The sequence below is a fragment of the Rutilus rutilus genome, assembly GCF_951802725.1.
Source record: "Rutilus rutilus genome assembly, chromosome: 4".
In the NCBI taxonomy this organism is placed as follows: domain Eukaryota; kingdom Metazoa; phylum Chordata; class Actinopteri; order Cypriniformes; family Leuciscidae; genus Rutilus; species Rutilus rutilus.
Window position 1 is genome coordinate 20,038,017 of NC_140212.1, and position 15,427 is coordinate 20,053,443.

At 40.5% G+C, this 15,427-nt stretch overlaps 1 protein-coding gene across 1 annotated transcript in view; it reads left to right on the forward strand.

The window, feature by feature from the left end:
* The first annotated feature begins 276 nt into the window (after positions 1-276).
* slc2a13a (solute carrier family 2 member 13a) overlaps positions 277-15,427 on the forward strand; it is a 75,930-nt gene continuing 60,779 nt past the window's right edge. The window contains exon 1 of the mRNA XM_084406420.1: positions 277-945. Within this exon, the coding sequence (XP_084262546.1) occupies positions 411-945 (535 nt within the window). The 5' untranslated portion in view covers positions 277-410. The remainder of the gene's footprint in view (positions 946-15,427) is intronic.

Consider the following 15,427-nt stretch of genomic DNA (forward strand, 5'->3'; position numbering starts at 1 on the left):
CAGACCAGAAATAACCCCCAGACTTCTTAAATTATTTATTTAGTATTTTCAAGTTCGCTTTTTATAGTGTCTGCATTTTTTAACGTGTTTTGAGGTTACTGTTTACAAAAAGAAGCTCTTTGGCCAATGGATGTATTTCCCTGCACATGTGTTGGTGTGTAGCTCTTTGACGCCATGCGCACGTCACGATGACGCTGAGCTCTACCTTTCCCTTCACTCTCACCACTGTCTGATCCTTCAGACTTCACGCACAGAGCCGTGACACAACTTTCAGGATTCAGCCTAGACAGACCATTCATAAAACCCCATCAACAACACAACAGCAAGTCAAGCTGGACTCATATCAGCCCACTTCTCCAGTTCATCCTCTTTGACTTACTGTGCGCATTTTTTATTGCGGTTTTTCACTTATGTCCCGCAAATCCAGCGATGACTATAATCTGCGTAGTATGAGCAATCTGATGGGCGAGAGGAGGAAGAGAGCGGCGGATGATGGAGAGCGGAGTCTCATCAAGGCTCCGTCCAGCGCGAGCCTCAACAGCGCCGGTCCCTCAGCAGCGTCTCCTGCGCCCGCGGACCTGGAGCGCGCGGCGCGCAAACAGTTCCAACAGGATGTCACGCCGGGTTTCGTCTACGTGCTGGCCGCCTTCTCCGCTATCGGCGGCTTTCTGTTCGGCTATGACACCGGGGTGGTGTCCGGAGCGATGCTTCTGCTCAAGAGGGACATGAATATAACTGCCCTGTGGCAGGAGCTGCTGGTGTCCGGTACTGTTGCCGCGGCGGCGGTGTCCGCGCTGCTCGGCGGGTGTCTCAACGGGTTGTTCGGGCGGCGGATGTGCATCCTCACGGCTAGCTTTGCCTTCGCCATCGGGGGGATAGTGATGGGATCTGCTCCTAATAAGGAGGCACTGCTGGTTGGACGACTCATAGTGGGACTTGGGCTTGGTAAGTGAGACACACCTGACCGATGGTGATGCATTCAGTGTGCTCTTGTCATCAGAAAAGTTACTATGAGGTTGTTTTGTGTCTTACTTTTGTATTGTATTTCAATCTTCAGTTGATTTGTGGATAACACTTTACAATAAGGTTTCATTTGTAAGCAAATGTTACAATAGTTAACATGAACTAACAATGAACAGAACTTCTACAGCATTTATAAATCTCATCCTTTACTAATATCAAATGTTGCCTATATGTTAACATCATCAATGCACTGTGAACTTAACTAACATAGTTATTAACTAGCATTAACAGACGTTAATAAATGCTGTAAAAATATATTCATTGTTAGTTCATGTTACTTGAGACCTATTGTGAAGTGTTTACTGTAATTTAAATGTTAAAATGTAATGATTATATCAAACAGATATAAATGTTTAAGGTGATGTAGTTACTGTTACTACATGTATTTACTATATGAATAAGTAAATGATGCATAATTATAAGGAACTAACCATGAATCAAAAACCTAACCCTAACAGTAACTCTATATTAAGTACATGTAGTTAATTAATATTACTCAGTACTTATTTGAGTAAGTGCAATATAACAACGTCAACTTAAAATAAAGTGTAACCAAAATTACTACATTGTAAAAAAGTGGTCAATATGCAGTTTTTAAAGAGCTATTTCTACCTAAGCTCTTAAATAGCCTAAACGTATGTTTATCTTTATGTAGTCAGGTTGATTCAGTCTTATTAAATAACATTTTGGACTTAACCAAATAAATAACTTTCTGCATTTTTTTTTGTTTGTTTGTTTGCTTTAAATAAACAGCATTTTTAGAAATCAGCGACATTGTGTTTTGCAAATGGACAGTACAGTGTTAGCTCTTCTCAAACTCATTTCATACGGTTTATTTTGAAAGTGTAGTCTGGTAATTTCATCCCTGTGGACTGTGGAAAATAAACACCTTTCTCAATAGTTTATGTAATGTATGTCTACCAACAGTGTTCAACGGTCTATAAACAAGCATCACAGGAGCACTTTTTGTATTTATTTTGGTATTCATTTGCTTATTAACTTAAACAAATTGTTTGTACTTTGTACCATGCTTTTTCTTTTCTTAAAACATCATACGTCTCAAAAAAGGGCCAAGCCAAGAATGGCCAAATATTTAGTGGTCTTTTATTGGTTTTAACCATTTTGATATTAAATCACTGGTCAGGAAATAAGCAAGAATTGCACAAATGCAAATTAACTTAGCACTGAATAGCCTTCCCAATCTTGCAGACAGCTTTTTACAGGAAGACGAGTCTGTGATGTTCCACTCAATGTTGATGGCTTCAAACAGTTCATGAGTTGAAAAATGTGTCCTAATATGAGACCGAATATGGTTTTAAATCTGGACTGTGTCCAAGGCCAAAGCATGAGCCTGATGGACTTGTGCTCAAGTCACTTCTTGGTTGAATTTGTGGGAAGCAAGCCATTCTGCAATATTCTCCTTTACTCCGAAGCATTAAATGACTTTTCACAGTGAAGCAGCTCACTAATACACGCAGCTAAAAAGGCTCCACACACAATGACACAGTCTCTTCCTCCATGCGTCACTGGTAGAGATGCATTTGTTATTATACTTCTCATATTTTTGAGGACACCGCTCTGGAGCATCACCATGCAACTCGTGTTTCATTGTGATTCATCACTCCAGACAGATCTTTCCATATTCTGCCAAAAAACTTCAGAATCAGAATCAGAATCAGAATCAGAAAGAGCTTTATTGCCAAGTGTGCTTGCACCCACAAGGAATTTTTCTTGGTACTGAAGCTTCCAGTGCACATATACAAATACAAATACAACAAGAACATAGTAATACAAATTCTAAGAATGAAAATATATAAAAAATAAATAAAAATAGTATAAAAGTAAAAAAGTAGGGTCACAGTTGGGTTTAGTCTGAATAAACATTTACAGATTATGAACATATTTACAGTATTTTGAGTAGTATGAATAATATAAATATCACCTGAATTAGAGAATATTACACTAGACAGTGGGAGTCTAGCGCATGTTACAGATTATAAACATATTTACAGTATTTTGAGTAGTATGAATAATATAGATATAAATATCACCTGAGTTTATTGCACTAGACAGTGGGAGTATTGCACTTACAGGCATATGCTTTGGGGGGCATGTTAAGTGTTCAGAAGGGAAATGGCCTGTGGAAAGAAACTGTTCCTGTGCCTGGAAGTTCTTGTGGCCAGTGATCTGTGTCGCCGTCCTGATGGTAACAGTTCAAACAGGGGGTGTCCAGGGTGAGTGGAGTCTGTGATGATTTTACCTGCTCTCTTCCTCACTCTGGAAGAGTACAGGTCCTGGAAGGTTGGCAGGGGGGCACCAATAATCCTCTCTGCAGTCCGGACTGTCCGTTGTAGTCTCCTGATGTCCGATTTGGTAGCTGAACCAAACCAGACAGTGATGGAAGTGCTTAAGACAGACTCAATGACGGCTGAGTAGAACTGGATCAGCAGCTCCTGTGGCAGATTGAACTTCTTCAGCTGGCGAAGGAAGTACAGTCTCTGCTGGGCCTTTTTCACAATGGAGTCAATGTGATTTGCCCACTTCAGGTCCTGGGAGATGGTAGAGCCCAGGAACCTGAATGACTCCACTGCTTCCACAGTGCTGTTCATGATGGTGAGAGGGGGGATTGCTGGGGTGTTTCTCCTGAAGTCCACGATCATCTCCACTGTTTTGAGCGTGTTCAGCTCAAGGTTGTTATAACTGCACCAGACAGCCAGCTGTTCAACCCCCAGTCTGTAAGCAGACTCGTCACCATTTTGGATGAGACCGATGACAGTGGTGTCGTCTGCAAATTTCAGGAGCTTGACAGAGGGGTCTTTAGAAGTGCAGTCATTAGTGTACAGGGAGAAGAGCAGTGGGGAGAGAACGCACCCTTGGGGGGCGCCAGTGCTGATGGTGAGGGTCCTGGATGTGAGTTTCCCCAGTCTCAATAGCTGCTGCCGGTCCGTCAGGAAGCTGGAGATCCACTGACAGATTGTGGATGGCATGGAGAGCTGAGTCAGTTTGGCTGTGAGAAGATCAGGGATGATGGTATTGAAGGCCGAACTGAAGTCCACAAATAGGATCCGTGCATAAGTCCCAGGTCTGTCAAGATGTTGCAGGATATAGTGCAGTCCCATGTTGACTGCATCATCCACAGACCTGTTTGCTCTGTAAGCAAACTGAAGGGGATCCATCAGGGGTCCGGTGATGTCCTTCAGATAGGCCAACACCAGTCTTTCAAACGACTTCATGACCACAGACGTGAGAGCGACAGGTCTGTAGTCATTAAGTCCAGTGATTTTAGTTTTTTTGGGAACCGGAATGATAGTGGAGCGTTTGAAGCAGCAGGGAACTTCACACTGCTCCAATGATCTGTTGAAGATCTGCGTGAAGACTGGGGCCAGTTGGTCAGCACAGGCTTTTAGACAAGCAGATGAGATGCCGTCTGGGCCTGAAGCTTTCCTAGTCTTCTGTTTTTTGAAGACTCTGCTCACGTCCTCCACACAGACCTTAAGCTCAGGTTGGATGGCAGAAGGGGGGAGGAGAGGGGTTGCAGGAGGTGATGGTGGATGTGTGAAGTGCACATCAGGGCGGGTGTGAGGTGTGAGTCTGGGCTTCTCAAACCTGCAATAGAATGCATTGAGAGTGTCAGCCAGTTGTTGATTCTCCACAGATGGGGGGGATGGTGATTTGTAGTTGGTGATGTTCCTCAGGCCTCTCCAGACTGATGCCGGGTCGTTGGCTGAAAACTGGTTTTTCAGCTTTTCAGAGTAGCTTCTTTTAGCAACTCTGATCTCCTTTGTCAGTTTGTTTCTGGCCTGGTTATACAAGATTTTATCCCCACTTCTGTAAGCATCCTCTTTGGCATGACGAAGCTGTTTGAGTTTCCCAGTGAACCATGGTTTATCATTAGTGAATGATAAGAATGTCCTGGTAGGAATGCATGTATCCTCACAGAAACTGATATATGATGTTACAGTATCTGTGAGCTCATCCAGATCGGTGGCTGCAGCTTCAAAAACAGTCCAATCAGTGCAATCGAAGCAGGCCTGTAGATCCTGCTCTGCTTCGTTGGTCCATCTTTTTACAGTCCTTAATACAGGTTTAGCTGATTTCAGTTTCTGCCTGTAGGTCGGTATAAGATGAACCAAACAGTGATCAGAGAGCCCCAAAGCTGCCCGTGGGACGGAGTGATACGCATTCTTTATCGTGGTGTAACAGTGGTCCAATATATTACTGTCTCTGGTAGGACATGTAACATGCTGTCTGTATTTTGGCAGTTCACGGGAGAGATTTGCTTTGTTAAAATCCCCAAGAATGATTAAAAGAGAGTCTGGGTACCTTTGTTCCATTTCAGCTATATGTTCAGCCAGCTGTTGTAGCGCCGCGCTCACACACGCGTCTGGAGGAATGTAAACATTCGCGAGAATGAATGAGGAAAACTCCCGCGGCGAGTAGAAAGGTTTACAGTTTATGAAATGCGCCTCTAAATTAGGAGAGCACATCTTCTTCAGTGTTGTTACATCTGAACACCAACTTCCGTTAATGTAGAAACACTACATGTTCTCAATTTACCAATCAGCACAAACACTTAATTATTGTGATCTTCCTTTCTACTCTATACATTTTCTTTCCTACACCCCATGACGCTTTGTGCAAACTATGGGAGTAACTTCCGTTAAAAACAATCAGTGAAAGGTTCGCTCTATGAATGCAATAATAAGCATTTTCAAAAACTGGGTACAATGAGATGACATTATTATACTCAGCCTTCAACCATCGAACATTAAAATGATATAAAAAGTGTAAAAGCATTAACAAATTACTACCACTGTAGTAATATGTATGTCTGCAATATTGAGTTAACTAATGTTGAGTTAATCAAAAATGTTCTGGAACACTGAGTGAAAATATGTGATTTACGTCATATTGACAGACAATAAATATTGTATTTACCTGCTTTAGAAACGTTCCAGTAAACACTGCTTATAGGGATAAGTAGTGAAAACGGGGAGATAATTACATTTTAAAGCATCTGTGTGAAACAAACCTGGATAGAGACATGAGGAGATTCATAGTGCATTCCAGTGAATTATTCATGGAATATACCATAAATTCAGTCAGGAGACAACAAATGCATAGTATGTTGTCTTTTTTCATACTGTTACAGCGGAATGCTAAGACAAAAATGAAAACAATCAGGAGGAAAAGAACGCAGCGACTAAAAAGAGCTCTTGACATAGATATTCTCGTTATACCACCTCACATAAAAATACCAAGCGTTACGTTATTCTCTTTCAGTCTAGACAAGTTAACGTGAAAATTTTACAGGATTATTTGTAGCGCAACCTTATGAATTGAAATGATTTGTTGCATTATTTTCTGAGTGGAACCTTCCCAAACCGGAAGTGCCTAAAATGTAGTAGGCTCATTAGGAAAAAGTGGATTGGAGTTTTTGTTTTTCGTCTTTTTGTTGTCATGTGGCCTTGTTGTGAATGACCTTTTTTGGATACCTTTGTTCTCTTGCCTCTTTGTAATGAGATGAATAAGAGTGTGTTTCTTTCACGTGTCCTTTGTGTCCATTGCTCTATTCAGCGAGTCCTTCCAGCTTAGTAAGAAAACACTTAAGCACCGGGACAGTTCTCTTATGTATTTAGACGACCCGGGATGTGGCCAGTAACATGTCATCTCACAATGGAAGAAATCATGCTAGACCGCCATTAAGTTTAGCCCCTTCCTCACCCATGGCCACTCCAGCCTGTTATTCTAGCTCTCCTAACCATTGCAACTGATTCCTTCTGCAATGTTCCTTAAGCTTCGAGATGCAGCCCAACCACTTCCCAACTGGCTAAGGTGGCATATATCATCTCTGCTCTGCCCGGCAAAGCAGTGGGGGTTGAGGGCGGTCCAGTTCTCCAGTCCTCTTTTATCCAACAATTCTGGGAGGTGTCGAGCAACCAATGCGGTACTTACATGCCGGTGAGTAGTTATTGTGTCTGAGACACTGAACCTTATTCGTGGTGGAATATGCACTGTGCTTCTTCACCCTTGTAATGTCTAGCAGTTGGAATGAGCCAGCCCTCCTCACCACGTATCATCAGGAGCTAATTCCTGCTTTACAGATCCAGCTCGCATAGTGAATAGTTTTCGTTTCAGAAGTCTGCGCTTCAGATGCTTTTCCTGGAGGAGACAATGCAGATTAGTTCCACCTGGCTGACTGTGGAAGTGCAAAGGAGTAGACAGGATGAACACCATTCATTCACTCTACCATCCATACCTCACACTTCACATTGAGATTAACAATACTGTTCTATCCATACTCCTGCCCTCATATACTCCAGCGCAGCAGGGACCTTCATAGCCCAATCACTCCTCTCTACATTTAAAATTCAACTGACAAAATTCAGCTCCTTCATCAGAAATCCATTGGTTCCAGATTCAATACCCAACAGGATCACTCACCCTCCAACCCAGGGACCTCCACAGATAAACACTCTTAGGATTGTTAATTACACAGAAGATGTTGCACTGGGACTGCCATGGCTCATTCATCACAATCTGACTCTTTCTTTGGTCCACTTGAGATGTGAGCAATGTTTTAAAGGTTGCCTGTCCATTCTTGTTTGTCCCACCACCATTGAGAGTCCCTTGATCCTTATAGCATTGACATTCCCCCTAAGAATCAAGCCTTCCTTGAAGTGTTCAGTCCACTCCAAACTGGATCTGCAGAGCGCCTATAACCTCATTCGAAAGAGATGAGATTACTTTACACCTCAAAGTCGAGAAGTGCCAGTTCAACTTTAACTGTCCATTTCCTGGGATATGTCATATTGTTTTAAGCAAAGTGCAAGCTATCACATCCTGGCCTCAACCTTCCACCAAGGAGTAACAATGCTTCCTCAGCTTTACCAACATTTAAAGGCTGTTCATTTGTAATTTCAGCTCTCAACAGGGTCCCCATCCTCTATCAACTTGATCCAGAGCTCCTCTTTATCGTGGAAGATGACGTATCTGTTGCCGGGGTTGATGCTTTCTTTCTATTTTTTTGTGCTGTTCTCTTCAAATATTGTCCACAGAGGTCCAGAATTATGATCTAGATAACTGGAAGCTGCTGGCTATCAAGATGGTTTTATAGGAATGGTGGCACTGGTTTGAGGGCCCTAGCATCTCTTTCAAGTCATCGCAGACCAAGACAAGCTTGAATACCTCTGTTCCACCAAGAGACTGAATCCATGCCATGCTCCCTGGGTACCCTTCTTCAGACCAAACCTACATACCCAATTGCTCATAACTGCAAGAACCACTTTATCGTGCTCTCCTGGATTGGCCACGCAGGAGTCACAGAGGTGTTGGCACTGACCCAGAAGATACTGGTGGCTCCATCTCCTACACAACATAACTATATTCTCACATTGTTCCCACATTGAGTCTCCAAGGTTCCAACTATTTTTTAATGATGGATTTTCATAGCTTGAAATTAAAAGTTTGGGACATGGGTAAAACAACAAAATCTTTACACAAAAGGCAACTTGAAAAGTAACAAAAATAAATGAAGATTCGTGGGTTGAATGCTGTTTTTATGATAACATCCGGCTATGCAGAAAGCAAATATCAACTCAAACCGCAACAAAATCTGACATTAACATCTATGCATGTGTGTGTGTGTGTATGTTGACTGTATATTTTTTGGACTATTAAATATCTGTCAGACCTTTTTTTGAATAGTGTTTCATTAAATGCACACAGTGGGCTTATTTCAAATGTGTCCAATGTGGATGATTGTTCTAAAAGATTGTACACTGTCTTTTTAATTGCTTTGCTTAAAGGATACCGAATGAGTCATAGTGTGTGTAAGATCACAAGCTTTGATAACATTTCATGCAGCGCTTCATTGAAAATTCGGAACTATTTTTAACTCAGGCAATTAGTACAGAGTCATAAGGATTCACATGATTTGACTGGGTGAAGACTGACAGAGCTCCACAAGCTCAAGTGGTATTTTTCATTAATGATTCCAAGGTTGGTTCCAAGAATGACCTGAATATCCCACGAGCATTTGGAAAGAGCAATTTAGCCTGATGCTTATTGTCTAGGATTACACACTGTCATTAGGGAAGATTGGTGTTTTCTCAATCCTTATAATGCCTGGCTGAGTAATGCCATTTTGATTGCTCAAATCCAGATAATTGCCATTCGAACATTATACTGTGGACCACGATCCATATATTTATAATTTTAAAGTGTAAGTTGCAGGTTAACCACCACAGCCAATTAATGTGTAAATTAAAGTGCTCTATATGTATATATTTAATTATTTCTGTCTTAAAATGCGTTAAAATAACATTTATTGGGGTTTCTTCAAAGGTAGCGTGTTTTTTCAGTTACTGGGTGATGGCGTCATAAGAGGAACTCGCAACCCATACTCTGCTAGATTCTTACTGTATTATGGCTATTTGGAGAACGACTGAGGATGTGGGAAACCATCAAATTCTTTATAGACCACAGCCCTAGAATTTTTAACCGGTCAGGCGTGAGAGAGGGGAGCCATGGCACTCAAAGAGTTATTAATGCTTGGTGTGAGGAGAATTAGTGGAGGGCTGGCCAGGTGTCCTGGTGAGTAACGTTAGCTATGTTAGAGCTAGTCTAGCCTGGTGCAAACTTAACCCGGATAATATAACGGAACAAGCAAGTCTTTTCAAAATATTGCCGTCATGTAGAATAGCAAGGAGGGACAACGACTGAAGACATTATTTACTTACAGTAAGTCAGTCCAAACCAGAGCTGTAGAGATGCACACACTGCACAGGCACCAATCGCTAGTCTCATCGACGCCTCAAACGTCAAGTAATACCCTTCCTCAATCCACGCGTTATCAATTTCTCACGATTTAATTAGCGATGTTTATTGTCAGAAAAGAAAAAGATCGATGTCCCCATCACTGTGGTTGTGTGGGCGAATCAGCAGTGGAGAGTATGTGCTGCCGTGAGGTGAACGCGTTTTGGAGTTTAGTGGAACAGCTCGACCTGCGACCGGCTGATCTGATGTGCCTGAACCCGTTTGTTTTGCGAATAGCTTATTCTCATTTCAGGCAGGATCACGGTCCCCTTGAAGTCAGCACACAAGAGTATGTTTACAATGGAGTTATTTTATCCATAATTTTTTTGATCAAATAAAACATACAACCAACTTTTCTGAAGTTATGTAAGGCATCTATAGCTGCTAGCGTACGGTAACTCTACTAGTGAGTTCCTCTTATGACGTCACGCCCCATCTAGTGGAAGGGAGCGGGAGCGGTTAAAACCACTGTTGAAAGTGCCAACTTTTCATATTATATCAGCATTTTGGTATAAAAAACAATGGTGGGCGGTTCTTATCTTTATGTTTAATAAACACATTGCATTACTTCGTGAAAAATTTAACCTGCAACTTACACTTTAAAGGTAGGCTACTATTACTTCAAGTAATACACACACAATACACATTGGGGCGGTGGGGTTGGCGTGTTGTACTTGGGGTGCCTCTTTTTCCAGTAATCAAACCATCCATCCGGAACCATCTGTCGCTTCACTTCCATTCATGAATCCTCTCCCGTGGCCTCATAGGATAGTAAAGTGTCCATCGAATGTGGACTTCAGAATCTCGGCAGAAGTAGTAGGTCATCCAGCAACTTTCCGGCTAATGTTTTTTGAAAACTATGTATTCGGACATACTACTCTTTTGGCATACTTTTTTCCGCATGCTATATAGTATGGAAGTATTTGATTTCGGACACTAAGTGTGAGTTTTTGTGTAGGTATCTTTGTATTCATGAAGTATTTTTTATTTATTTTTCTAGTACTATTTGACTTATAAAAACATTGTCTTGTGACTTTTCTGAAAGGTCATTGATCTGATAATTAACCACTGACTTCTGGTTTAAGTGATCGAGCCCAATTACTTCCAGGCTGACCTTTGTGAAAACACAAAACTACTATGGAGCAAAAGGGTCAGTTAAACCATCAAATGAATGACCTTTTCCTCAGCTTATTATTATGTTTATTTAGCAGAGCTATGATAGCAAAGTATGTGTTTACACTACTGTATATGAGTCATATCATTAATGCAGTGTTCAGAAAGTCAGTCTCAATAGATTTGGGCAATTCCTCACCCTAACAATCCTTCAAACCGGGCGCAGATCTTTGTGCTAATCACAGATGGTGTAAAGTAGAAGTTAATTTGGCTTGGCAATGTCTGAGCCAATGGTGTGATCAGAGAAGTAGCTAAGCTGTTTTGACAATCGTCTGCTGTCTCCATGACTCCTCCACCGTTGTGGAGCGAAAGGCCATTAAAGCGATGGCCTCTCACGTTGAGTGTCTGGGGTAGGCCGTTGAATGAAGTGGGTGTGTTTTTGCTTTAAGACACTCACTGTTGCTAATAATAAGAGACAGCTACAGCTTCAGTGTAGAGTCTCACACTAATGAGTCCACTCTCTTGTTTAGCAGCTAAACCTAAGCAAAAGCATCTACAGTTTTTTTTAGTGGACGTAAACAAGACACAAAAACAACATAGATTGTCTCCACTTCCTCTGACTGACTGTTACATCATTAGGGTAGAGCTTCAATATTGTTATTGTGATGTATTGTACTCAGGAAATCTGATTTTGAATAATGATATCAGTGGATTGATACTTGCTAAGTATTCCCTAGCACATTTAAACAGATTTACTGATGGCCATTAATGTTGAAATAAAACACTCACACTTTAACTCTCATGCAATATCAATAACATTGCAAATTGCGATTAAAATTGTTTGTGTTTTCAGTACACATGGATGTTCTAAAGTGAAGTGAGCTGCCTCGCTGTCTACATACTTCTGAAGCAGCTTCCTAACCAAGACAAAACCTCACAAGTGACTAATGATGCTCTACTTCAGGATATAAACTTTGTTACCGGCAGCATAGTAATAACTCTCTGCAAGATTGAGTTAGCTGCTAAGCTTACCATAAGAAAAGCTCGAAAATAGATAGGACACACTTTTTTTTGTGAAATTGGTTTATTTAAATGAGCTGGAACAATTGTTTTTAAATTTCTTAGTACTGACCTTATTTATCATTTGTTTCTAAGCATTTGGGTCTGCTCCGCAAAGTATGTGATTCTGACTTAAACTTCTACTAATGTATTTGATGCAGTCTTTATGTCTGTAACGTTTCCTGTTTTTTGGGCCTGTTATATGGCTCGGTTCCTATAGCCTAGTGAGTTAACTATGTACACTGACCTCCTCTAATATTGGCACGCTTGGTAAATATGAGCAAAAGCGACTGTGAAAAGAGCCAATCCCAGAATGCACTGCACAACAAGCTCAGTAAACAATACATCCAAGATGGCGGATGAAGTGAGAGAAATGTTGATTATTCATTTAAAACTGAAAAATATAAGTAAAAATAGTTCTGTATCCCATATTTGTGTGAGCTATGTATGCTTATGCTTAGAGTTATGCTGTGAGAGTATTGAATTGGTTGATTAGCAACATGCTAACATCAGAATCTGCTGGAATCAATTGTTAGTCTAGTGTCCTTTGTAGACTGCTATTTGTACGATGCAGGTTCCATTTAGTATCATGGGAAAAACATGGCTGTGGCGACATTTCTGCAAAACAAATGTATTTTGATTTATTTATTGCGACAATCTCAAAGTGAAATATCGATTTACTTTTATCCAACAGATGACGTGAATATAGTAACGTTTTAGGATGTTGGCAGCAGTTAGGTAATTAAATGTCTTGTGAGTGACACTAAAAGTTAATACTCTATCGTGTTCGGAAATAGCGTTCCATCTACATTAAACCCTACCATAATCCCAGTTAACTAAAGGAAACATGAGATTTAAGCCATTTACTGAAGTAGAAATTAGCTAAAATGCTATGATTGCAAGTCTTTAAGCTCTTTTATTGTGCAATGCTGTACCAGGTAAGCTACCGAACAAGTTTAGTAGTTTATGTAGTATTTTACAAATCATGCACCATGATAAAAGCGTTTTGAAGTCATAACATAGTATTATGCAAGAAACCATGTAATCATAATTTGTGTGAATAGAAATAAAAGTTGCTGGTGATTTAAGCTGTAAAATGTATGTATAGGCACATCTTTCCAGTGAGAAGGTTGGTTAGGATGCATCCATAGAAGGTAGCTGCTTTTTCAGATTAGGTTTTGGAACATACCCTTTGAGACAACTGGGCGAGTCGTGGTTTCCATGGATATGCAAATGATTTGATGGTTTGCCCCTCAATGGCACGTATGAAAAATATCATGCTCCACACCGTCATCTTAGTCATTTTGAATGATCCTTCCATGTGGCATAATATCGCTCTTCCCACATGTATACAAAATGAAGGATTGTCTGTGAATAAGCATTGTTGGATAACCTGCATCAAACTACGTGAGAGGAGAATACATCCTTCACTCATGTGAAGTCAGTGTCTTTCAAAACGTAAATAAGATGCCAATAACAGCTGTCTTCTCACAGTATTGATTAACCTCCTTGTGAGGGAAGCAGCGAGGCGTTCCCATGGCAACAGGTGCGTTGTCTGCCGGGCACCGAGAGCGACAGTGAACTGGGGCTATTAATAGACTTCATAGCGAGGGGTTATGTCGTAGACCTTGTCAGATTAATGTGGGCATGCATGGACTTTTTGTTTGTTCTCCTGTGTAAATATCATGTGAACACTGGTCCTGCCACACCCCATCACACTTCAATTTCCTCCCCATCCCAGTCTGTTGGAAGCAAATTCACATTTTATGGTGTCCCTGCGATTCCAGAAATCACTTGCTTGTTGAAAATTTGCATAATGTGACACATCTGTGATGTAATTGGTGGGAATGAGAAGGATGTGGCCTGGCTGTGTCATCTCTCGAGCCCCATGCGATTGGCAGGGAACACGGGCACACAAAGCATATTGTTGCGTGGTCCTTTGTAGATCTGAGAGACAATGCCAGTGTAATAAGGCTTTCAGTGTTTGGGGATTTATTATGTGGTGCATGTCTGCAGTACTAGATTCGGATTCGAACAGCATTACTGGCATGCATAAACTCACTTTCACATGTTAAATAAAATAACCTTTTGTTTATTTATTTATAATATATTTTTTTTCTACTTACATATATATTTTTTTACACTACTATACTTTAATGAAAATGTTCACCCATGCCATGCCATTCCAAATCCATATTATTATTTAGGGGTGTAACGATACATCGATATGGATCGATGCATCGATATAACGTCTAACGATACGATGCATCGATTCCACACTTAAAATATCGATATAGCCTACACCTTTATTTTGACGCTCTCCAGTCTCCACATTCTCACGTAACATCCTTCCGCCAAAGCGCACATTTTCGTTTACTCACCAACCGCCTGCCGGTGTGTAACGTTAATCTCCTCATCTGAACTAGACGCCTGACAAGACTGACTAAACCCTAAACAAGTTTTTTTCACAAAAGTCGGTATTGTCCGCTGTCAAGGCATCGCGAGTTAATGTTTTACAGCAGAAAGCACTCGCACCCTTGTTGGTGAACACAACACGATAAGTCCATTTTAGCGACTCAGCGCGCAGTATTCAGGTCAGATGTCACTTTGAAAAGATGCGCTGGCTAAGAGGAGTTTCGTCAAAGCGGACTAAAAGTGATCGAGGATGGATAATTTCAATAAACTTGTGATATCTTCTTCAGGGCGTAAAAGGAAAATAAAACCTGAAACATTTTCACGGAACCTTACTAAAGCAGCTCGTTTAGTGGTGAGGGAAATTTAAAGCTCTCTGTACTGCGTGTACGTTATCGTTATCACAACAACAAAGTTTGTTAGGCGTCTATGTCAGCTGAGGAGATTAACGTTATGAAGATTAACCGAGTGTTGTATTATTTATCATAGCAATTACTTGGTTTTGTTTGACTCAGAAAGATGAAATGTGAATGTATCTGCTCTGCTAAAAAAAAAAAAAAAAAAAAAAAAAAAACTTTGAACATATTAAAGCATACTTTCAATTAACTTTAATTTTGTAATTTACCTGTATTTAAGTTATTATTATTATAATTATTATTATTATTATTATTATTATTATTAATCAAAACAACCCAGCTGCAGTTTGATTGATATTACTTGGATGCACAATAATAATAAAAAACATGATTTATGAAAATGAACAAGAACGTTCATGTTATATATTTTGACTGCATTTGTGAGAAAACATAACTGGTTGTGTGAACATAATATCTAAATATCGATTAATCGATCGATATAGCCCTGAATCGAATCGTATCGTGGAATTTTTTGAAGTATCGGAAAATATCGTATCGCTGGCTGAGAGAATCGATATTGTATCGTATCGTGATGAACTGTCCGATTTACACCCCTATTATTATTATTACTGGTTGTGGAACACGAT